The sequence below is a fragment of the Harpia harpyja genome, chromosome 20 (assembly GCF_026419915.1).
Source record: "Harpia harpyja isolate bHarHar1 chromosome 20, bHarHar1 primary haplotype, whole genome shotgun sequence".
Lineage (NCBI taxonomy): Eukaryota > Metazoa > Chordata > Aves > Accipitriformes > Accipitridae > Harpia > Harpia harpyja.
The window spans coordinates 3863536-3889374 of NC_068959.1; the positions used below are offsets into that span (position 1 = coordinate 3863536).

General features: G+C 37.3%; 1 protein-coding gene across 7 annotated transcripts; it reads left to right on the forward strand.

Annotated features, from left to right (window-relative positions):
• Window positions 1-45: 45 nt before the first annotated feature.
• DDX46 (DEAD-box helicase 46) lies at window positions 46-25602 on the forward strand. Of its 7 annotated transcripts, none has more exons than XR_008239468.1 (25): window positions 46-155; window positions 2396-2584; window positions 2855-2995; window positions 4845-4962; window positions 5862-6027; window positions 6329-6480; window positions 6796-6909; window positions 8546-8711; window positions 9073-9193; window positions 9548-9723; window positions 10171-10292; window positions 11094-11172; window positions 12997-13079; window positions 13825-13989; window positions 14350-14512; window positions 15437-15630; window positions 16201-16338; window positions 16819-16968; window positions 17604-17801; window positions 18401-18619; window positions 20431-20575; window positions 21242-21315; window positions 22101-22179; window positions 23262-23451; window positions 24225-25602. XR_008239468.1 is itself a non-coding variant. In XM_052816071.1 (24 exons), exons 1-23 carry the CDS (start codon window positions 139-141, stop codon window positions 22146-22148), a joined length of 3138 nt encoding a protein of 1045 aa, XP_052672031.1. In that variant the 5' UTR covers window positions 46-138; the 3' UTR covers window positions 22149-22179; window positions 24225-25602. The 7 variants fall into 7 exon arrangements, 4 of the variants coding, with proteins under 4 accessions (XP_052672031.1, XP_052672029.1, XP_052672030.1 ...); XR_008239467.1 differs by lacking the exon at window positions 24225-25602 and adding an exon at window positions 23783-24071; XR_008239466.1 differs by lacking the exon at window positions 24225-25602 and adding an exon at window positions 23783-24071 and having other exon boundaries at window positions 22101-23451.
• Window positions 25603-25839: the final 237 nt, after the last annotated feature.

Below are 25839 nucleotides of genomic sequence, written 5' to 3' on the forward strand. Positions count from 1 at the left end.
AGGGGGCGCCACAGCCGGGCGGCGGGCAGGAAGGGGGGAGGGGGGGCCGCAGACTTCCCGCCGCGCCTCTCGTCGTCCCGGCCGCTGGGGCGCGGAATGGCCGCCGCCGTTTAGCGCAGGGACCGCGCCGCCGCCGCCATGGGCCGGGAGTCGAGGTGAGGGCAACGGGGTCGCCGCCGCGGCCGGCCTGGCCCGCGCTCGGGGTTCGGCGATTCCCTCGGGCGGCGGCGCGGTGCGGTGCGGAGGGGGGGGGGGGAACAAAGGGCGGCGGCGGGCCCGGCCACGGCAGGCCCCGGGTCCGGGCCCGGGCCGGCGGCGGGAGCTCGCAGCTGGCTCTGAGGGCAGGGCTGGGTGGCTCGGGGCTCTGGGCCGGCCTTCGGGGCCCCGTCGGGCCGCGCGGCCGAGGCGCTGTGAGGAAGGTCCGCGCTCCCCGGGGAGCCGCCGGGCCCCTCCGCCGCTGTGAGGAGCCGGCCGTGGGTCGCGGCCGCGGGTCTGGGCCCGGAGGCGCCTCGGGGCTCTGGGCGGCGGGGGGGGGGGGGTGGTGTGTGTGTGGGGTACAAGCGGCCGGTTTTGGTGCGGGGCGTTGGGTCCGAAGTGCCGGGGGTAACGGGGAGGAAGCCCCCAGCCTCTCTGAGCCCAGCCGGCCTTTGCTGGCTTGTTTTAAAAGAATACCAATGGCATAATTAGCCGGGTAGGCTTTTTTACCTGGATTAGACGTTTTTGCTTGTTCTTTTTAAGTTTATGCAGGATCGCGTGTCTTTTGTCCCCTCGCAGCTGGTATAAACACCTGAAGAGGTGTTGTAACCAACTCAGCAGCAATGGGATCATGTACTTTGTGCGTTTCGGGTCAAGCCTGTGCTGCCAGATGATTTGGAGCTACTCACACCTATTGGGCTTTAAACCAGCTCCAGAATTTGCAAGTGCTGTTGTGGCATGTGTTTCCGTTTCCTAGTTTAATGTAACCATCAGATATTAACACTAAAACTGTGACACAGTAGTCCCCGCATGCAGTTGTGCCTGCACTGTAACAGCTTCCTAGATCCTTAACGGAGACTTATACTGTGTGAGGCGCATGAGCTGAAATTTTAACAGCCAGCTTAGGTTCAAATTAGTGATTCAGTGAAGAGCTGGGTACTCCCATAGATATGTCTAAATTAGTTTCAGACTAGCTAGGGCAGCAGTTGGTGCCAGCGGGACACTGTTAGAGACTCAGGCTGCAAAATCTCCTGGGAACTGAACGCCAAACTGCTGACGCTCAAGCTAGCAGGACTCCCTCGTTTATCACAGTACAGCTTCTCTTCTGATAATGACAAATTTTTTCTGTTTGGCTAAAAATAATAGATAAAGTGGGTTTAAGCTTGTATTGATTTTCTATTTTAATACCTACAAAAAGTTTTAAAAGTGAAAACATGGTAAGAGGGTGAGATTGAATGGTGGGTGGAGATGGATGGGGTGGCCTACATGTGCTGGAGTTGACGTTCATCAGACTGGGGCTTTTGAAACCTGGAATCATATGCTCAGCTTTATTGCACACTGTAGAGGAAAACTAAAAAGAAATTTTAAGTTTTCTAAAACTAAAGGATTAGAAAGGGAGGAAGTACAGAGCAAATCCCATGGCATTTTGTGACAGAGATGGGAAAGAAGTTAGAGACATCTAACACTGACCGATGTTCTTTGCATTCAGTTATACTGACGATAGGTGGTATATGGATATCGTGCTGCTACTGTACTGATTCCAAATGTACATGGTACCTAAATATACCAAAGTGCTGAAATAAACTATATTATTTTTAGTGCCGATACTGTTGTAATACAACCCTGTGTGGCAATGACGGAAGGGAGAGAAGGAGGTGGGGGGCTTGAGGTCTCGCTTTCTCTGCTTCTTTGTGGATCCCAAGCCTGGCTACTAGGCCTTGTCAGGAGAAAGGCTCTGCGGGTCCTGGAAAAATAAATGGAAATGTAAATTTACCTAGCTTACCTGAATAAAAGTCATATATTGTATAAAAAGCAACAAGGAACGGTTATATTTGTTTGACAAATTTTGAGGTAGCTTCAAAGAGTCTTCATCTTTTCCTATGTATAATGGAAACCAGTGGATTTTCAAAAAGGAAGTTGTTCTTGATGTTCTCTTGTTCTCATGATGTGCTTATAGTAGTACTCTAAAACCAAAACAAAAATTTGACCAAGTAATCCCTCTAGTTTCAGCATCATCAGGAGTATATGTATATTAATCGGTTTGGCAAGATGATTACAAATGTTTAGAAATTTAAAAAGTCCAAGAAATTAAGATAAATAATTTTTTTTTTGGCTTGTCCACCTAAATATGACAAATATCCTTTAACTGTAAATTGTTCTCACGCTCATGTTCATCTTTTTTTGTGAATTTACGATGCAGGCATTATCGGAAGCGCTCTGCGTCACGTGGACGCTCTGGTAGCCGTTCTAGGAGTCGTTCTCCATCTGACAAAAGAGGAAAACGTGGAGAAGACAGACGCTCTAGAAGTAGAGATCGAGAACGTAGACGTGAGAGGTCACGCAGTAGGGACAAGAGAAGGTCTCGATCACGTGACAGAAAGCGTCAAAGGTATGACTTATCAATTCCAGTCAAAGTAGATTAAAATGCCTGTTGTCTGAATATGTTCTTCCACTATAATTAGTTAGTTTGCTGTTGTTAGATTTTACTATGCTTAACGTTTTTGCTTATTAAATGGTTTCTAGCTGCTGGTGCTGGAGTTTGTAAGCTCTTGGTGGTCTTGATGATTGTTGGGATTCCTTTTACGACCTGTTCCTCAATGGCAGGCTAAAATTATACTATGATCATGTGCTAAATAAATACAATTTTTTTCTGTGGCAGACGTTCAAGAAGTAGAGAAAGGGAACGGAGCCGAGAGAGAAGAAGATCCCGGAGCCGAGAGAGGAGGCGCTCTAGAAGCAGAAGTAGAGGTAGACGGTCTCGATCTTCCAGTCCAAGCAAAAACAGGAAAACCGAAAACAGGTATTTGTGTCCTCTTATTATAATCAATGTCATAGTGACAAAATATCGTAAAAGTATTGGTAGCATGGAGGGAATCATCAGGCAAAGCTATGCAAAGCTTTGGTTTGTAGAACAAGGAGAATACTATGTGAGTGTACTGTTATGATCTTTTCCCACTGCTTAATGTGTCTAACGCAGTTTGTTGTGAGAACGTTTCTGTAAAAGAAAAAGTTCCAAGTTGTGGCAGCTAAAAAAAGCAGTTAACTTTAAAGTTAAGATTGAATTTCATTCTGAAAGTTTTGTAGTGCTTCATTGTTATCTCAGGTTCCAGTATCAATAAGTAATGTTTTGTGTCCCAGCGTGTATGCCCAAGTTAATAAAGTACAGGTGCTCTCTAGCACAGGCATTACATTGTAGTATAACTTTCTTCAAACTTGTAAATTTCTAGGGAATAGTAAGTTTTAGTTACCAGATTTACTCCAGAGTAGTGTTCTCAGTGATGTGCTATATCATTTTCTTCCTCAAATAAAGCACTTTATTTCTTTGGGAACGTACAAGGCTTTTAAAAAATGCAGGTAGGGTAGGAGCAGGGGATCTATAAATGGCATTGTGGTAACATCTATAACAGGAATTCCCAAACTATTACAAGTGCCACTGATTGTACCTGAGCTCAATGTTTAAGCCATTCTTTGCACAAAAGGTGTTCTAAAGACTGTAAGCCAATAACGTTTGGAATCTGCTTTTTTTTTAATGATATTTTTGCAGAAAAGTAAAGTATATAGTGTAACACTTCAGTGAAGCTCAAAAAGTCTGCTTCGGTAAAGCCACCACCTGTTTTATCTGCTGTTTGTTAAATTCTGTGGGTGTGCTTAGTGCTGCAATCAATACAGATTTGACAAGTACTGGTCTTAGGGGTTTATAATCGAATAAAACTGTCTAGTAAATAGACTTGGTAAAGAGGTGAAGCTTGAACTTTCGTAGATGTTGAGTTTAGAAATGTGTAAAAACTTACTACAGGTTATGTTCTTTTAAATATATTTTAATGGATTTTTCAGATATAATTACAAACAGCATATAATCATGCTATACTGTAAAAGGCGTGGGAAGTCCGTAAGTTGTAACAGCAGTCTGTATAAAGAATAAGCAAGTTGGTGACTATCTAGAAATCGTGAGAAGCTGGAATCACAAAGTCTTTTGGAATAAGTGTATGGTTTGTATTAGAGTAGCTCAATGAGATTTAATTGGCTAAAGTGAATTTTACATTTATTGTCATAAGTTAGCACATGGATGCATTTTTTTTTTCTTTTTTTTTAATTGGAAGCAAGTAAGGATAAAATCTGTGACAAATGGGTTTTATATTAAATGCAAGTCTGCATGTTACGTTTGAGTTACATAAGTAGCTTTTCCCAGAGAAAGGTGTTTTTATGTCCTTCAGCCAGTACTGTATGCTCAGGGGGATATTCAAGCTTCTGTGGCAAGATGCTAGATCACTTTACCTTTCTCTAGAAATTCAACAAACAGGAAATTTTTAGTATCTCTTTTCTAAGCGCTGTCTTCAAGGAGGTGTGAAGAAACCTGCAGAACCACTAGCGTATCAATTGTGTTTGGAAATGAAGTCTGCAACTTCCCCCTGTAGAGAAATGAGAAGAACAGAACTAAAGCATGTGAATTGGTGGATTGCATTTCTGGTAGTTAAAGGGAATATTTCCATAACATGGAAAGATTCTCTGGGAGGCAGTGTGCTTTGTAAGGTATTTGAAAACATAAGCCTGTACAGGGTGTTCATAGTTCTGTTTTTATCCAGCACATGTGTATCCCTGCCCTGAGAAAAGCTGTAATGTTCCAAGAAATCTTTGATCTTACTTTTCAGATCAAGATCTAAAGAAAAGACAGAAGGTGTGGAAGTTTCCAAAGAAAAGAAAAAAGACAAAGAAGACAAAGAAGAAGAGAAGGATAAAGATGCCACCACAAATACTGTGGCCACTGAGGTAGAAGCTTTTAACACTTATAAATTTAAAAGATAAGAATTTAAACCAGGAATTAAGTTAGCCATAGATTACTGCATCAACAAAAGAAAACCTGTTCTTAGAGCTGGACAAAATCCCCACTGAATGAGAGAGTGTTCTCTTCAGTAACACAGACTCCTGTCATGGGGTACGCTTCTAGTTCTTGGCATAAGAAACATTCTTCTCAATTCAGGATTTCAAACTGCTTAGACTGTGAACCACAGACAAGCGTGAAGATCTCTCATTTTTCACACATTAGGTGTCAATAGATGAGCTGAAAATTTTTTTTGGCCTCTGGATCCAGGCAGGAATCAAAGAACAAAGGGAGAGGGAAGCTCACTTTGCCTTGTTCCATGTCATGAAAAGATGTGCCTAGATGAAGAATTCCCAAACTAGCAGTTCTAGCTAACTCTTCTAAACCAGCACGTTGTTACTAACGCTCCTTTGTTAACAGTGTCTGCACTGTCAGTGAGAGCTCCCCGGGCATAAATTGATCACAGGTTTTTGTACTAGAAGGACTTTTGGAAGTAGAGGGTAACGTGATAATTCTTTAGTCTTTTATGGATCAATGGCTAAAATGAGTTGAAACTCACTGGTGTGAGTTATGTTTTTTTTTCCTAGTAAATAAAGGAAAGTTTAATTTGCTATTATCTTAAAAATTATATACCAGCTACTATCATGAAAAATAAAATAGTAACTGCATTATTTTACTTTAAAATATTATAGTTGATGTTAGTATGTTTCATTTACTTCTGTTGTGATAAGGTTGTGGATGTCCAGTCTCCTACAGCATGCTCACACAACAGTTACATTTGTTTGAAGAAGCATAGGCTAAAGCCAGTGGCCATTTATTTTCACTATTTGGTTGGTTTTTATCATAGAATTTTGATCAGAACAAACTAGAAGAAGAAATGAGAAAACGAAAAGAAAGAGTGGAGAAATGGAGGGAAGAACAACGCAAGAAGGCTATGGAAAACATAGGAGAACTGAAAAAAGAAATTGAAGAGATGAAACAGGGGAAAAAATGGAGTTTAGAAGATGATGATGGTATTTAACTTTTTATATACGACAGTTAAAATACTTTTGTTCCTAATGTTTTTATTTTATTATCTTTAAAGCATTTAATTACTCTTCAGAAGGTGAACTATAAAATAACAAAGCCTAAATCTAGTCGTGGCTTCAAATGGTTTAAGATACAATTGAGATTAACAAACTGGAGAGATTTGTATGAGGAAAAATGATACAGTAATAAAACTGGACTGTAGTTATTTGGGTAGACTAATAATTTAACACATGTGAGCACTTCTCTCTTTCCCTGTTTTATTCCCGTCTTTCTTGCTCGTATTAGATGATGAAGAGGAAACTGCAGAAGGAGAAAAAGAAGGCAATGAGGTTGAAGATGAAGAATTAGATCCTTTGGATGCTTATATGGAAGAAGTAAAAGAAGAAGTCAAGAAGTTCAATATGAGAAGTGTGAAAGGTGGAGGTGGGAGTGAAAAGGTGAAATCACTTATTAAGATTTCTTATCTTTGTCTTTTTAAAATAGCTTACTGTTTTAATATCAAAATGGCTTTGAAAAAAAAGGGGGGAAGTGCAAAAAAGCAAGAAGTAAGTTAGATGCACTTAATGCCTGTTTGCCTTAACTTTCATTTCCTGGTGCTTTTATCAAGCATTATTCTGATAAAATTTCACTGAAGGAAGTGAAAAAAAACCCCAGCATAATGCATTCAGAAGTTCAAATATTCTATATATTTTATACAGTATGTTTTTTGTTTTATATGCTAGCATAATAATTTTTCTTAACTGTTTTTATAGAAAACTGGACCAACTGTTACCAAAGTAGTAACCGTGGTGACAACCAAAAAGGCAGCTGCAGAGTCAGAAAAGAAGAAAGGGGAGCTCATGGAGAATGACCAAGATGCAATGGAGGTAATGGAAGTGTCTTGTATTTCTACTGTGAAAAGGCAATGTGCCTCTGTTAAGAGGCATGAGAATGAGATTTTTCCATCTCCTAGGAGATAAACATTTAGTTATTTAATTCGCAGAACACTGGTCAGAAGATTTTTTGATCTTATGCAGTTTCTTGTTACTTGTACTGTTTGGGGTTTTTTGGTTTTGTGGTTTTTTTTTGTTTTTTTGTTTTTTTTCAGAAATTGCCATTGCAGCTTTATTGTTCAGAGGCAGTGTTACACAGATGAGAACTGAATGAGTGCATCAGGTTGCCTGGCTTTGTATTTGTTCTTAATATGGCTGGGCTGGTGTATGTCACGTGTAGTGTGTGTTCAGTTCATGTGTTCATGTTACTGAAATTGGGCAGGCAGTCCTGGTAATCCTGTGTGTGAATGACCCACAAGCTAGCATAGAGTGTTTATGTATGCAGCTGCTCAGTCTGCACATTCAGTTGCATGTATCTAATCTGAAAAAAATGAGGTTTACAGTTCTGCTGAATTTCTTTGTAAGTAGAAATATATTCATTCCTGAAACACCTGTAAGTTACAGATCTCAAAATACTTCGTAAATCATAATGAGACATCTCTTTTAGCACAAATGAGAGGTAGATGTTTTCATTTTACAGTTTAGGAAAGAGTAGAAAGGAGTTTGATTCTGCCTGGGGCTACAAAATGCTATGCCAAGTCATGTTCTAGTAGACAGCACCCTAAACCAAATATATAAGCATTGTCTGTTACACTGGCTGTAACTAACAGTGTTTTAGTAGGAAGAGGTGGTACAAGTAGATAAATGTAAGCTGCCCTTTCTGGATGTGGGTTCAATGAATTGGTAGATCTCCCCCTAGTCTTTACAGTGTGCATTTTTCTGCATGTTGAGCAGTGGCAGATAAGCGTGAGTATTGAATTTTAACAGTACAGTGCTCTGGGATTCTCATAGAGCCGTCTTGCTCAGGGATTGGACCTGAACTTCTCAGAATTACTCTTCTGTGACCAAACTGCCTTCATAAAATGCTTTCAGGAGAATAGGAATATTGAGTACTTAATGTGGTTGTGTGTGGTATTGTAGGCCTGAATAGTTGTTAAGGGTATGAGTATATTGCTGTCTGGGAGGTCTTAGACAGCCTTGGCCAAGTCGTAGACTAGATACCCTGCTAGCACTGTAGCTCAGCTAGGTCACGATAAGCTCTATGTTGCTGCAGTTCCAGTGTTAGTAGAACTCAGCTAGTTTAAAGCTGAGTTGGGTGCATCTGTCAGAACTGTGACTGCAGTGGAACACAAATCGGTGGTATGCTGGCTGGATTTTTTTTCTTAATATTTTCCTCTTACTGTTTCTGTTGCATGGCAGTGATTATTTCTGAATGACAAGGCTGGTAGTATTCATAAAGTCATGAAAGTGATACAGAACACAATGAAAGTTAAGGTTTGGGAGAAACATGAAAGAAATAGATGAAAGAACAGTTGGGACTCTTCTTAAACTGAGAGCGGGTTTTCAGTGTCTGGTCTAATAGGGTAAGAAGTAACTGTTGCATCTGAGTGAAGTTCCTTTGTAAATGAAAAAACAGAGCCTCTCAGAATATCATTCGTACTAATTTACACACAAATTATAATCTATGCAGTATTCCTCAGAAGAGGAGGAAGTTGATCTTCAGACTGCCCTGACTGGCTATCAGACCAAGCAGAGAAAGCTGCTAGAACCAGTGGATCATGGGAAAATAGAATATGAACCTTTCAGGAAAAACTTCTATGTTGAAGTACCAGAACTAGCTAAAATGACTCAAGAAGGTAAGGACAAATACAGCCAGAACACCTTGGTTACTATTGAAGAAAAGAATGATGGATTTTGATGTGCAAAGAAACAGGAAATTCTTTTGGAATATAAAGAGCATTTGGAGCAACTTGGTATACAAAAACATTGAATCAGTCAGAACCCTATTACTTATAACTTCATATCATTATATATGAGGCTTTTAGTGAAAAATTTACCGGAGTACTTTCCACCTACCTCCTGTATTTATGTATAACAAGCTAATTCTGGTGGTGCTAAAACTAATATTTCATGTTCAGGGACAGATCGAGAATATTTTGATCAGGGTGGTAGAGAAATGTCAAGTTTGACTCTGTTGTAATGCAAACTCTATTTCAGAGGTGAATGTGTACAGGCTGGAGTTGGAGGGAATTACAGTCAAGGGAAAAGGCTGCCCCAAACCAATAAAAACCTGGGTACAGTGTGGTATTTCCATGAAGATTCTCACTGCCCTCAAAAAGTAAGCAAGCACTTTATGAGCTATATCATGCTTGATTTTGCTCACTGTGTTCTATTGTACGTTTATGAGGAAAACCTTTTTCTTTGTTGCATAATGCAACATGCCCATGTTTATAGATGCTACATATATAGTCATCAGTGTTTATCACTCAGTATGGAACTATTGTTATGAACTATTCCTTCTGCCATTTGTATCATGCTTCGCTGCTCATTTTTAAGCTGTGTTTTTTGAATGGCACTGATACGCATATGTAAACACAAGTATGCAGATTTTTTTAGCATGACTTTGTGATTCACATCTGTGAAATTTTGTGTATTTTATTCTTAAAATATCTTTTTTTTTCCTTTCTTTAAGACATGGCTATGAAAAGCCCACTCCCATTCAAACCCAGGCTATCCCAGCGATTATGAATGGACGTGATTTGATTGGCATTGCTAAAACAGGAAGCGGAAAAACTATTGCATTTCTGTTGCCCATGTTCAGACACATTATGGATCAGAGAGCATTAGAAGAAGGAGAAGGTCCCATAGGTACAAAGCTTTTATTTTCAGAATTGCTATTTAAATAAACAAAAACTCAACCATACACTTCAGAAGGGTCTTCAGTTCTTCACTTGTTTATAGGGAGGAATGCTTACTTACTGATGTCCATTTATGAGTGGCTTTTTTTTTTTTTTATTTAGTTAACGATCACCATGCTATTTAATGTTGTTCATGATCACTTTGCTATCTAATGTTGTTTCAAGAGCACTTGCATGTCCATGTATCTGGAAAGGGAGACCTTACTCCTTTGATTTTGAAACTTTGACCAGATTTCCTCCCCATCCTTGTACTGTCTTAATTCTCTTTTTCTTGAAATTACATTTTTAAAAATAGATGTAAATTGCTGTAAACATTATTACAAATGATTAATTTTTGTTGTATAAATAACAACATCTCTTATATTACAATGTATGATGAAAATGCTTTGCTTTTCAGCTGTCATTATGACACCTACTCGCGAGTTGGCTTTGCAGATTACCAAGGAGTGTAAGAAATTCTCAAAGACACTTGGGCTTCGAGTTGTCTGTGTTTATGGAGGAACAGGAATCAGTGAACAGGTACACAAAAGACATACCTTACTTGTCAAATAACTCTTGAACTTTATTAGTTAATGTTAGTTTTGCAGTGAATTTAGTTCCTTTCTCTTTCCCATAAATCCAGTACTTTTGCAGCCTTCGTTATGGATTTTCTCTGTATGAATGGTCGTAATGCAAAGGCTTAACCGTTTCCACCTAACTTAGCCTTAAACATACTAATCTTGAAAATTCTCAGGTATGGCCCTGAAAAGTTTCAGACTGTTTCTTTTTATGTATGTACTGAGCATGGCAATAGTTAAACTGTTAGTGGGATGTGATAGTTTGAAAGTTACTGAGAAGCTATACTTTTATGAGAGTTCCCCTCAAGATAACAAAAGCCAGAAAATGTTAACTTTCGTTTATTGTATTATGAAATATTGCATGTTAGAGTAACTTAGAGATTAATTTCAAGGGGTTTCCCCACCCCCATTTATGGAAACAACAGGAGTGACCATCTGTGATGGAACATGGTTTATTTAGTATCAGTTGTCCCTGATAAACATGTGACACTTCTTATAGGCCCTTAACTGTATAGAAGTCATATCCCTATTATAACTACTTCAAGTTGTCAGAGGTTACTCTTTTGGAAAGCAAAGTTTTCCAGAGGCTTAAAGAAACTGCTGCGTAAAATCTTTACATAAACAATTCACATTAGTAGAACAGCTGTATTACAGTGTATGTCGTTTTCTTTTTTGCAAGGTGATACATGTTTAAAAAACCAAAACCAACAACCACAAAGCAAAAGACCACTCTAATAGTTTGTTTACTATGTTTTGAAATCAGATAGCTGAACTCAAAAGAGGTGCTGAAATTATTGTTTGCACACCTGGACGTATGATTGACATGTTAGCAGCTAACAATGGTGAGTAGAAAACCTTTTCCTATGGAGAATTTTTTATATTTGTTGTGTAATTCTAACAAATTCAAAAGATCATGTATTTTGATAAATGGTCTTATGGAATTTTCTTATATCTCTTCAGGCTGCACTATTTACCTATTGAGAATATATAGCACTAATAATAGGTTTAATCATACATTGGTTTGACTTTTTTGGGGAGGACAGGAAATACTACATTCTTGAAGAGTTTCTGAGAATGTTTATCATTGTTAAACTTAAAATGTGCTGGTCCAAATTATTTAAATTCAAGTCATTTAGATAAAGGTTATATAAGAGTTGCTTATTTTGTCTGCCCATTGATGCTTTATTATTGTTAGTGTAGCTCAGCAGTTACCCACTTTTATGTAAAAGCATCTGACTGCCTTTATCTGTTGGTTTTAAAAAACAAACAGACAAAGAAGCCCTCCCTAAATAACTGTTCAAAAGTAAAAGAACTGACCTTACATCAAAAATTCAGATTGATTAAACTGAGCCACTGCAGCTTTAAGAGGTTTTGTCCTAGTGTAACCATTGCATGCTTATTAGATAAAGTTTTATTATTAAATTATTCCACATCAAAACCTCTACTAAACTGTTGACATTATTTAACTTCTGTGGAAAAAGTACCTTCAAGACATATAGAACTGGGCTTCCAAGACTTAAATCGTCAAAGGTAGGTACATTAATGCTGTTCCCAAGTAATTTTACAAAGTTATTATTTGGGGATGAAAGTGTTAAGATGTTAAATAGATATGTAGATTTTAAGAAATATTTATTTTGTTCCTTAAGTATGAATTCCATATCTTAAAAACCCTCAGCGCTAGATCTCTAAAAAATAATTTGAGGATTCAGCTACAATTTGCTGAAGCTGAAAGGACCAAATTCTACTGTAGTTTGATAGGCACAAGCCTGAGTGATAGTTGTCGAAAATGTGAAAAATCTGTTCCATTCTGAGAGCATTTGACAGTGTCACTCCACAGTTGTTTGGAACTGAATGTGTTCACATGTTTATATCGTTTGAGAATATGATTCTTAAATCCTTGAGTTAAATCCTTCTCATGAAAGGGAATCTTAGCTATTTGTTTGGGAAGGGTGCTAATTATCCTGTCCATCATAATTTCAAAATGTTCACAGATATACAACTTGCTTATTTTGTTTCCAGCTGTCCCAGAGTTTGGGGTGGTTCTTAATTTTACACTTAGTAATGTTACTGGGTAGGTTTTAATTTTTATGTATTCATTTTGAAAAGACTGCTTATTCTGTTTTATGCATATTATTAGCAGTTAACTAGAATTAGTATGATTATCCTCAAATAGTTACTTCTAGCTCCAAGGAAGCATTACAGATTATATGTGTAAAAGGAATTTTTCTGAGGCTGCAACAGTTAGCACTGGACTTTGCCTTCCACACATGCGCTGTAATCTCTAATATGTTTTTTTCTAGGTGGCGCTGTCAGATAATGGCTGATGTGGCTCCTTGCTTCATCTCAGTCTTAGTTTTATGATGTGTTTTGGCGAGGGCAGTTTTCTGAATTTTACAGGTTCTTCTGGCCCTATGATGGTATGCAAGAGAAGAGTTTGACAAAATAAAGGGCCTTGTGCATACTTACACATTTCCCAGAATGTATATGTGATTAAAATGAGAACACTAAAATTCACATTTAGTGAATTTTTTAAAAAATATTAATTAATGTCTTTGTTAGAAGATAGTGAGACTATATAACATTTTAAAAAAAAAAAATTATTCCTGAGGGAAACTAAATTTCCATTTGATTTTGTTTCCCATGTGTTTTTTCCTCTCCTTTCACAGGTCGGGTAACAAATCTCCGTAGAGTCACATACGTTGTACTTGATGAAGCAGACAGAATGTTTGACATGGGTTTTGAGCCTCAGGTAATTAATGACATGAGTGATATTGCCACAAGATGTTATTTTCCACTTAAAGGATTTTGCAATGCTATGTTATTATTACACTGCCAATGAGTATTCAGAAAGATGTGCTACATATGGACAACAGTTTAAGCTGACTCTTTCATTTTTCTATTATCCTCACTTGCTTTGTTTTCAATAAATTCTTATATAGCTTAGATTTTTCTCTAATATACTTTTTTTTTTTTGCACAGTTGTTTTGGATACTTGTGGCCATGTTGTAACCCTATGTAATCGCTTGATGCAGGTGTCATATTAGTAGTTGAAGCCTGCTTATAAAGTCTTTGATGTCTGGTGGTAATGTCGTGCAGGAGGCAGGAACAAAACGTTGAAAATGTTGGTGAAAAATTACTTGCTGGCAGCTTTGGACGTCCAGGACCCTTTCACTTGTCATCAGGCTATATTGTCCCCCAAAACTAGAAAAATTCCTTTATTTCGGCTCTTGAGCTGTAGGGTTTCTGCTGCATGTCTTAATATTTCTGCTGGGCTGTTGTTGGGTTGCGTATTGCCACTCAACTTCCTTTTGAATCCAGCAAGTTATGCCTGTCTTCAAATGCCAGCACCTAGGTCCCAAGAGGAAATCTGTAGAGAAATGTTTTGTAGTTTGTGTAGTGCAGATACCACCTAACTTTAAAGACAACAGCTCTCTATCTGTATGAAATTCAATTACAGCACTTGGATATTAACAAGGAATGTTCTCTTAAACCAGGTTATGCGCATTGTAGACAACGTCAGGCCTGATCGTCAGACTGTCATGTTCTCTGCTACTTTTCCCAGAGCTATGGAAGCGTTAGCTCGGAGAATCCTAAGTAAACCTATAGAAGTGCAGGTTGGAGGCAGAAGTGTTGTCTGTTCTGATGTGGAGCAACATGTTGTGAGTATCACACATCTGCCTTGCTCATCTTCTCATTTGCTTGCAAAAGATTATTTCCAGCAATATTGAATATAAACTAATATACCCACAGAGCTTTTATTTTTAGAAGTTTAGTGACTTTGTTAAAGCTGAACTCAGAATAAACTAACACCCTAATCCGCAAATGCAATGTGATCACTTTTTTTTAAAACTTGTTTTTATACCACTAAGCTGAACAGCAGTTTTGCCACTAGCTGTGGAAACAGCCTGAAAAAGTCATCTCCTGTTCCTGATTTTTATTTTTACGCACCCTGAATGTGTTTAATGACTGAAGATACAATTTATACTCTTTCTACTTTGCTTTTGTATGTCTTTTTCCAGATTGTCATAGAAGAGGAGAACAAGTTTTTGAAGTTACTGGAGCTACTGGGACACTATCAGGAGAAAGGATCTGTTATCATATTTGTAGATAAACAAGAACACGCTGATGGGTTGTTGAAAGATTTAATGAGAGCCTCTTACCCTTGCTTGTCTCTTCATGGAGGTAATCTGCAATCTTAAGGATTTATATTAACAACTCCAAACTAGAATATTGGTATTCAGTAGTTACAAAGAGAAGTTACTTAGTTCCTGTATAGTACCAATTATTATTTCGTCTAAGCAGCTTTTGCTTTATAATTGGGAAAGATATTTGTCTCTTAATTTGAAATAGACGTGATAGTTTTCCATAATTACTCTTTATTGTTCCCTGGGAGATGTCATCAGATGCCAAGTCTTGTCTTTGTGCAGCAGGATTGTTACTGAGAGTTAACACCTCTCGGGGAATATTACTAACTACTTGCTGTTGTAGAGCAGTGAATGCCATTGGGGGGAATATTATATGATATTTTTATTTGAGATTCCACAATAATAGCAGCTGTTGTTTCACTTTTCTGCCATCAAGTAATAATATAACGGCAATAGTTTAGTAGCAAGAGGAGGAAATCTCTTTAGAATGTTGTCCATCCCAGAGTATTTTAAAACTTTCTATATATAATGCTTTTAAAAATACAGTAACCAATAAGTACAAAACCACTGCTCGTTTAGTGCAACAATGGAAGAGGGAAAAATACGATCATTCTTCTGAGATTTCTGTTGCCTTTAGAGAACAGAAAAAACCTCCAGATGATGTCTCCATTTAATATAAGAAGTCAAATAGAAAATCATATTAAAGAAACTTCTGAGGATCCTGGTATGGGAAAGCATCTTTTTGTAGTGGAAAAACTAAAAGTTTTGTTATTCTGGATAGTAGACTAAGAGATTTATTGTTTGGGCTAATGTATTTTGCCTGTAAAAGAGTGAATGTATTGAAATTTTATTTGCTTAGGCTTTCAGTTGTTTGAGGTTGGAGGGTGTTTTGACCTGTGTACAAATTCTTTTGGCTCAAAGCAGAGCTTTATAATTAACTGTTTTGTCTGGTTTCCTGCAGGTATTGATCAGTATGACAGGGACAGCATAATTAATGATTTCAAGAATGGAATTTGTAAACTTCTGGTGGCCACGTCTGTAGCAGCAAGGGGCTTGGATGTAAAACAGTTGATGCTGGTGGTCAATTATAGCTGTCCCAACCATTATGAAGATTATGTGCACCGAGCAGGCCGAACTGGACGAGCTGGCAATAAAGTATGTATAATCAGTTGCCTTTTGGTTATTACTGAAAATTTTTCCTTATTTATTGCTTGATCAAGGTGTTCCTAAGGCATAGCTACAGAGGGAGTTGTTTACGTTATTGGTGGGAAGAGGGTTTTCCTTTAGAGTGCATCTAAGGTTTTTGAGTGATCGTGTGTAAAATATATTCTGAATATTAGCACTATGAAGGTTGGAACTTACACGTTCTTCTGATGTATGAACGTTCTTTTAAATCCTGTTTGTGGCTGAAAGTTTGGGTGTTTTTCACTGTTGGAAATATGCCCTACTAAATTTATAAGATTTTATTTTCCAAACTTTTAACTATGACAAGATTGAAAGGAAAGACTTCAGTTTCTACCATCTGTGGTTGATTACCTCTGTATCAGCTTCCTGGGAAATCACATTATTCATTCTACATTCCCACTAAAAAAAGTTTATGTGTGAATATCATAGTTACTTTTATTGACCAGAGGAACCGTGTCTGTGCAAGGTGCTTCAATAAATTTAGAGATAAAGTATCTTCAGAGATTTTTCTGTATTATCTTTTAAATTAATTTTGACCAGGGATATGCGTATACATTCATTACTGAGGATCAGGCACGGTATGCTGGTGATATCATTAAGGCTTTGGAATTGTCAGGGAATCCAATTCCTACTGATTTGGAGAAGCTCTGGGCTGACTTCAAAGACCAACAGAAGGCTGTAAGTAATTCTTTCTTCTGTAGTGGGCTTTGGTCTGGGTTTAACGCGTATGCATGTGGGTCCACTTGTACGGTATACGTACATGAGTCATCTCACTGACTTCATTGAGAACACATACATATGCTTAGGTAAGCGTCTGTTTTCAAGACTGGGATCTTGAATGTCATTTACAGGACTGTTCTTGAGAATTTAAATATTGTCATCTGGTATGTGATAGAGAAACACCTACTGTATAAGGGGCACTTTGGTTTTTATCAAAATTCACATAAAAGATAATGAAGTTCTTTCACAGAATTTGTATTATTATTTCTAGAACTCCTGCCATCAGAGGATCTTGCTTATGCTGAGAAGAGTGACTTTGGAGTTTTTCCATTAGATATTGCTTCTGAAATAATTTCAAAATTATTTGTATAATTTTATAGTTATTTTATGACTATTGGACATACTTCTCAGTATGAAAATACATGTTTTTATTTTCAGGAGGGAAAGTTGATTAAAAAAAGCAGTGGATTCTCTGGAAAAGGTTTTAAATTTGATGAAACAGAACAGGCTTTGGCTAATGAAAGAAAGAAGCTACAAAAAGCAGCTCTTGGCTTGCAGGATTCAGATGATGAAGATACAGCTGTTGATGTAAGCACCTGAAAATAAGATTTAAGTTGCTTCAGGATTTCCAATATATTTGTTTTTTCCCCAGTAGGTTACATAATGTTGCAGATTTTTGTTACTCCATGTCCTATGCTACTGATTTAGTTAAATTGCATGAGTATACCTGTATGTATTCTTCTTCGATATAAAAGATATATAGCTATGAAGATCTTGAAAGTATATTTCTGACTTACTGGTATTTTATACTTAATAAATGTAGTTATGTAAATGTCACAAATTCTTTTCTTTGTAATATTAATCTTGTGTAAATGAAATAGAACAATTGCTCTCAATTACAAACATTTTTTACTTGCACTGTTTTAAAGAAATTCATAGTAGCCTTTTCTATTTCTAAATCCTTACTAGATTCCTTTTTCAGTGTTTGTTAAGAGTCATTTTTGTGTCTTTGAAAGTAAACACTTATGTTCAAACTTTTTCCTAATGATTAGATAATCTGTTCATTTTTCTGATCTGTAGTTCTGGGCAGGCTTCTACCGTTTATATAGGATTCATTTCTTTAAAAGCATGTAAACTAAATGCACCTTAGTGTTTTCTTTCTTTAGGATGATAAGATTATCTAATGGTAAATGCAGTGATCTAATAATAATTATTTTCTTTAGATCGATGAACAAATTGAAAGCATGTTCAATTCAAAGAAAAGAGTAAAAGACATGGCAGCACCAGGAACATCAAATGCTCCTACACCATCAGCTGGGAATGCAGAAAAATTGGAAATTGCTAAAAGGTTGGCTTTGAGAATCAATGCCCAGAAGAATCTTGGAGCAGAGGCACAAGTATTGGTCCCCTTCCACTTTAAGGTCAGGCTCTTTACAGAGCAATTTTTTTCTTTTTCTTTTTTTTTTTTTTTTTTTTAAATAAAAGCAATTCCTTTGTTCTGTGGCTGCCATTTTATTTAGTGCTTCTGCACACTAAAAATATACTGCATTATTTAGCTCATTTGTGCTGGGCTAACTCAGTTACAAGTTGTAGGATTTGTAATTGAGCTAATATGATAATAAGATTTAATACAGAACTGGAAATGCTTTGTCTGCCCTGGCAAAGAGTTAATTCATTACTGATAAAATTACACAATTAGGTTTTGTCAGCTTTAGCAGAGTTGCAGAACATCTCTCTCTGCTTGAAGCATGTGATATACAATCCATTTAGATTTAGGTTAATGTGATCTGGAATGTCCAAAGGTATTTTGAGCTGAAGATACAAAAGACCAGTAAGATCTTTTCTATGCAGATGTGAGGGGAGTTATTGAGAGGAAGGAAAGAAGAGAAAGAGAAGTTTGGAGAACATATTTATTAGGTGGACAATTATATTACATAAAAAGCTTTAATGAAACCCTTGTTGGTTTATACAGGACTTCTTTTGGCTACCTTGTTCTCAACATGGACCTATATTTTTACAGGATGTGATGCAGCAGGCTACAAATGCTATCCTGAGAGGAGGCACAATTCAGGCTCCTACTGTATCTGCCAAGACTATTGCAGAGCAACTGGCTGAAAAAATCAATGCTAAGCTCAATTATGTACCCATAGAGAAGCAGGAGGAAGAGAAACAGGATGGAGGACAAAATGAATCCTTTAAGAGATATGAAGAAGAATTAGAGATCAATGACTTCCCACAGGCAAGTAACCATTTTGCTATAATCAAGTGTAAATGACCATTATTTAACAAAGGCTATCTTCATAGTTTAGACTATGATTATACCAATAAAATATTTTGTCTTTATTTCTTATCATACCTAATTGAAATTACTACATTATCTGTGATTATTTCTCAGTTTATAGATACACAATGCTTTGGTCATATTCCAGAGAATATCAGAAAAACAAGCATTCCTTATCATACAAAAATCGTTCCACCCTCTGCCCCTGACTTCTCTCCTATCTGAATCCTTGACACTGTCTGGCATTTTATTTCAAAGGTCATACTACTATGACTGATACTGCTCTCTGCTTTTTTATTACCTGAGTATTTTTGCCATTCACAATATTGCTGCTCTAGTCTACCTTATCTGTTATTTTGAGGGTTTATATTCCACAGTATCAAGCACAAATTCCTTGTATTTATCTTTGAGGTTCTGACCAGGTTTGCCTTATTTTATCAGGTTGTTGTGTTATTAGTTTGTTACCCTTCCCGCTCAGAAATCCTCTTAATTCTTATCCTAAGCGGTTTCTCATTCATAGAACATGTTCTAGATTTTATAATTTTGCTAAGGATCATTCAAACCCTTTAAGGATACGCTTGCTAGGTACAAAGCATTGCCTGCTCATAATGGCTAGACAAGTAACTGTTCTGTTGTCTGCATGTGTGTGTCTGCAAATAAATAAATTGTAGATCTTTAGATTACTTTTTTTTTTTTTAGAGCTGCACTAGAAAAAATAGCTCTCTTCTGGTCTTCTTTTTGTTCTTCAATATTTTGTAACATCTTCTCTGAAATACTGATGTATATATGGCAGTTCATCAGTGAGAATCATCACTGCTCGTTATGTACCTGGAAAATCTCTATAAGGAAGTGGGACTCATCTTGTACTGTATGCGTCTATAATACTGAACACAGTGCAGATCTGAGGTGACAGAGATAAAAGTAAGATAAAATGATCGCCTAAAGCAAGAATGACAGCTGACTCTGTAAGCTGGTTTTTATAGCAGTACTACACAACCATTCAATACGATCACATGTCAGATACGCATAGGGTAGGCTTCCCAATTACGGGTGCAGTCATTTCTGAGAGTCAGATTAATGCAATTGTCTCAATCTACAAGTAACTTAAAAACAATCTACTAGATGCTTTCTAGTAATTTCATTGTCTAAATTAATGGGATGCATTTATCATAATGAAGTATTTTTGAGGATATTGTAGAGATTTGGGACAATTTTTACAGGGTTTTGAGAAACAACTGGCAGCGTTTATTCCTTAGGCTTTATTTATGAAGATTGTAAGGTTTACTTATTTTTGTCTTTAACCAATGAACTATGTAGAAATAAATAGCATTTATTTTGTTAAAAGGAAGTACTTGCAGCCATTAACAGTATATGTTTGCCCTTGAAGTCTATTCCTGTACAAAAAGTGCTAAATAAAATACTTGAGTGCTGCTTTAGAAAATCGCAAGAAAAAATAACAAGTTTTAAACTTTCAGTGTAGCAAAATGGAAGGTCTCTGTAGAGTTCTTGCTTCAATAGTACTATGCGTCCATTCTCTTTTCTCCTTCTTCCATAACTTTATCTTGCTGACATAAGAGGCAGATGTTTTTTAAATATACTTGCATAAAAATAACTGGCTAAAATTTCAGTCTACATTTTTAAAGTAGAATGCCATGACTGATTTTCACAGTGCAGTGTTCTTCTTGTCTAAAATGTCAACTAACCTTTGGATTGCCATTTTGTGTGATGCCTTTCTCCTCATTGATCCTCCCATATCCTTTGCCTTGCAGACTGCCAGATGGAAAGTTACCTCCAAAGAAGCACTACAGAGAATCAGTGAATATTCTGAAGCTGCTATTACAATCAGAGGAACTTACTTCCCTCCAGGCAAAGAACCCAAGGAAGGAGAACGAAAGATTTATTTGGCTATAGAAAGTAAGTATTCTTTTTATAAATGTTTCACTTAAAGATAGGAGTCTAGTTTTGTAATTAGACATAGAATCTCTGTAGTTGTAGTGTTTAGATGCTGTTACAAACCCACTGTAGTTAACTTTGCAATTACTAAAGAAACAGTCGTTTATCTTAATACACTTTGTCAAGTAATCCATGGCGATCACAGAGATGCTTCTCCTCAGAAGACTGACCTGCCACAGAACAACAGCAAACATATATGGAATCAGTTTTGGAGGAGATGCAAAGAAAAGAGAAAAAAAAAAAAAGAATAAGCACAAAGATGTCTGTGCCCCTGTTAAATAAGGAAGAAAATGGATCGGGGGGGGGATTGGCTGTTAAAGGTATAAGAAATTACATCAACTACTACGCAGAAACTTTGCAAATCTCATGATGGTTGAGTAAAGTTTTTCTCAAAGAAACCTCTAATCCTAGGTATTTCTGAATAATGTAATTTATGACTGTCTGTTTTAAATATCTTCCTTAAAACAGAACACAGTCTAGCTGTGGCAGTCTTTACAGTCCTAGAGTGTTCTTCAGCAAACAGCTGAGGATATTCAGCAAGTTTTATCTGAAAATAGCCAGCAGTGTTTATTCTGTGGGCTTCACATACAGAAAATGTTTAAGATGGTAATATTTTTTTGTCTTCAGGTGCCAATGAACTGGCTGTACAGAAAGCAAAGGCAGAAATCACACGACTTATAAAAGAGGAGCTCATCAGATTGGTGAGTGAAATATCCAGAATGCAGAGGGAAGGTGCCTTAATTTATGCTTTGTGAGATTGATTTCTACAAATGTTGACGCTCTGGCACGCGTTTTCATTAATATCAGGGGCTGGGACCTATAGATCTCAAAAACATTGTTTCATTGAACAGCCTAGAAAATATATTGCTGTGTTCAATCAGCCAGACATACGGCTATTATCCAGCCAGCAGATGGAGATAACACATTAACAGAGCTTTTTGAATGAAGACCCCTTGAAGAGTTAGGTCCCAATAAATTTCCTAATATCAGCACCATCAGGCAGGGGAGAGGCGAATTATTCCCCTCATTTTAATACTTTATATGTGTTGAGAGATTTGTTTTGCCATAACTTCACAGCGTACCCAGCTAATAATCGGCTGTGTTCAACATACTCTGTTTTCAAATAAGATACTGTCTTGAGAAATCGTATTTTGAGTTCTCTGGTTGAGGAAACCTTGGCTTTCTCTAGAATAACCTTCAGTGATACTACATTAGACTTGACAGTGTCTTTGGCTTTTTCTCTTAAGTAGCCGTTCAAATCAGCAGTCAATTCCAGTGGTCCTGCTGTGAGCCATTATTGATAGTTTTGGGGTTAGTTTTTGGGTTTGTTTTTGGTTTTTTTCAAAATTGTTGACCTTCCCATAAAAATGTTTTCCAAAGGAAGGAGATTGCTAAGGAATTGCTAATGTACATGTAATGTGGATTTATTGCAATTCATTTATCCCTTTTCACTTCAAACTGTGATTATGCTCTTCTTTATTTGCAGCAAAATTCATACCAACCAACCAACAAAGGAAGATACAAAGTTCTATGAGTATTTGGAGTTATCTGTCTGCCAGTGGCTGGTGCGTGAAACTTTGTGGCTTCTGTTGTTTTTGCTGTTTACACTGCTTATTGTAAATTAAGAATTTTTTTATTTTGTCTTGCGGACATTTTTTAACAGAAAATTGATACTTGCTGAAACATCTTAATTCTCTCCACTAAAGTTATCAGTCTTAAAGCAGACCAGTTTTGGCGGAGCATGATTTAATTTAAAATTGCAGTTTATATACTTTTCATCATAAAGAATATAAAATAAAACAGATTTTAATTTTTCTGACAGACTATACTGTTAAGTAAATTAAACAATGTTGGGATTTGTGTTGGAAATTGTTAGAATGTACCTGCTTCATATTATGGGGATGGTTCATGCCGTATCAGTTTATACTGGAAAAATGATAAAACACCAAAATAAAGGCAGGCTTTTCTCCTGATCCATAGCATCTCTCTGACTGGTTCCACACACATTCGTTCCCTGTACAAATGTCCCCCTAAGGTCAGAGAGTCTTGCAGTGATCAGAGTAGAGAATTTTATCCAGAAATACTTGGAGTCTAGTTTTAAGATCTTCTTACCCTTTTCACATCCCATGTTGTCTTTATCATCCAGGTAATAGAACAACTCTTCGGGTTTTTTGTAAAGTGAAATGTTTTGTAGTATGAAAATAGTTTTCCTGTTTTTTTCTAAACATCAGAATTTTAGGATTTTATTTTTTTTCCTCATTCTCTGACATAAGAATGAAAGCCTGTTTAGTTTAAAAAGAAATTCTCAGAAAAAAAGAGAAACCTCTTTTGTAATGAAATACGACTTTGTCACTTTTTTATAGTATTCTTATATATACATTTAATGTGATTTTTCCCCCCAGGGTTGTCGTCTTTATTACTGTTAGGACATGGCTTTAAGTAAAAATGAATAATATTTATGAGTGAATTCCACAAATATTGACTATCATTGCAGTCAATAAGCTACTGGGACAAGACCTTTGTTTTTGAGGTCTCATCCTCGTAACCATTAGTATTCACGATGGACACTTACTACTCTTAAGCATTTAACTTTCCTGTCTACTTATCTGGAGCCTAAGCGGTAGCAATTTGAATCGTCTCATTCTAGCAGCTGCAAGACTTTCAAGATGATGACTTTCAAAAGGACTTTTGTAGAAAGCTTTTCTTACCTGACACATTGAGAAGAAATGTGTCATTTTAAAACAGCTGTGTATATACTGCTTTAACCCTGGTGAAGACAAATCATACATCCTGCATCATGGCTGTATAAATTCACAACTTCTATTTCCCAACTTCAGGTAATTTAAATGACTATTTCTGTTTGCATACAACTGTCTGTTACTCTAATGTCAGTGTACCTTATTTGCAATACAGGAAATGAAAAGTAATGATTATACCAACTTAACAGTATACATTTAGGATAAGAACACCCAATACTTGCCAATATTAATACATTGAGTAGAACAAAGAGAAGAAGCACACACAATAACACTTCTCAAAATTTAAACCAGAAATCTCAAACTAAAGCCCTATGGTTCCCTTTAAATACATTGGGTTTCCTTCTGTTAAGAACTGGGTTTTGCTATGTTTCATACAACTTGTTTGTTGAATTGTCTAACTTTTTGACAGTGTCCCCCCTGAAGAGTGACAGATTTTGGTGTATTTAATGAAGAGCACTTTCAAGTTTGGACAGCCTGACACTTCTTTAAAAACCTTGTTTCAAAATGTTCATATATATATATATTGGTATCTCCTAAAAACGGCATGACGGAGACATTTTTTGTGATTTCCAGCTTTGCACTGTTGGATTTCAGAGATGCAACAATGTATAATCTTTAACTTCCTGGGGTTTTTAAATGCAATGTCAATATTCCTATGTTTTTTAAATTCCAGCAAAAATAAAAATAATTTCAATGTATATTTTTCAGAAACTGTCTTTCTGAATAGCTCATCTGTTTTCTGCACTTACATTGCTTCTGTGTTTTTTTCCTATGACAGTTAACCTCATACTTTTTGGAGTAGGGTGATGTGTAGAGTAACTAGTGCTTGTGTTTTTCTGCTTGAAATGCAGTGAGATGCAGCTCTGACTCAGCTAAGAAAGTCACAGTGAAGGTGTTTGGATACATGAGAACAGGAGCAAAATGTATGTAAGCCAGAGGAGAAGAAACTCTGAAATTAACAAATACATAAGGAAAAAATAGTGGAAACAAGATGAGAATAAAAGTTTGGAGAAGACACAAGTAATGAAAAATGTTATATTTAGTTCTTTCCAAGTGTTTCCATGGATATAGACAAGATCTTTATGAACATCCCAGCTTGGCTGCTTTCCAGGGAATCTACCCTGGACAGATTCCTGTCACCAGTTCTTGGAAGAGCACAGGGATACTGTATTTCTTTTTTTTTTTTTTTTTTTTGTTTGTTAATGCACATAAGCAGAGCTTGTTCTGTTATCTGCCCAAGGTGATACGCTACCAGCTTTCTAGGTTGCCTTACGCTTTCAGTGCTTGAGTAAACAGTGGTATTTGGGGTGGATTAGTGATACAAGTATTTGATAGTGGATCATGAATGAGTTTCTGCACGTGTGTGGCCGTAATGCAGTGTTGACATCATGCAGTGGAGGTGGTGAGGGGCGATACTCTGGGAGTGTTGCTGTTCTCAGGGGACAGGACACTGGCACTTTTTGGTGGCAGTGAAGTAGGAGAGAACTGCTGTGTAGGTGAAGGTCTGTGAATCTGGAAGAGATGGTGAACACCGGGAGTGGCTGGAGGCACAGAAGGGGAGCCCCGTGCCACTGTTTTCCATGGCAAACCTCCACCACAGCCTGAGGTCCTGGCCCCAGTGGCTCCACATCAGAGGTTAGGAGAGGGAGAGAGCAAGACTTTTGATCGCAGCCCTGCTGGCTCCCTTGTTCTCTGTGGAAGTGGCCCACCAAAGACTGAAACAGCAGTGTTCCTCACCGCATTGTGAAATGTTAATACAGACATCCCATCTGTCGCTGTGGTGGCCGTTTGCATGTGAGAGCTGATGCAGCACGTCAAGCTACTCTCTGTACGGACGTGAGTGGGCAACTGGGCAGAGGTTTTGCTCTGTGCCCTAGCCAGGAAAATGGGAGAGGAGGACTAAATCCAATGTTCTGGGTAGGAAAGACAGAATTCACAGCAAGATGAAAAATGTGTGCAATCACTGTTCAGAATTTTATACTACCCTAACGATACTGCACATTGTCACCACTCTGTTTCGTTAAATAGGCAGCTTAAGGCTTACTTTACATGTTAGTCTTTATGCTGTAAAAGTTGTAACAAAAATGTAATGAGTGTAGATCACAGCCTGGCACGTTCTGTAGCTGTTCCCTGTCCTGGCTGCTTGAGATTTTACTTGTACAATTAAAGTGGTGCAGTCTGTTTAATGTGCATTTGGCTGCTAATTAAATAAAAGATTCTGAGGCTCAACGTGCCATCTGTAGGAGCTCTTCTCACTTGAGTCTTCCAAGTGGAAGACAAAAAAAATAAAGATTTTTAAGCAAAGCTTTGCTAAAATTCTGCAATTGTAATAGCCAAACATAAAACAAACACCAAAGGCTGGATCTGGGATCTTCCTAAAATAAGAAAAAGAATGCCAGAGTCTCAGGGAGAGAGAGTGCACTTTGGTATTTCAGTTCTTCAGACATGTTTACATTTGTAAGAAAT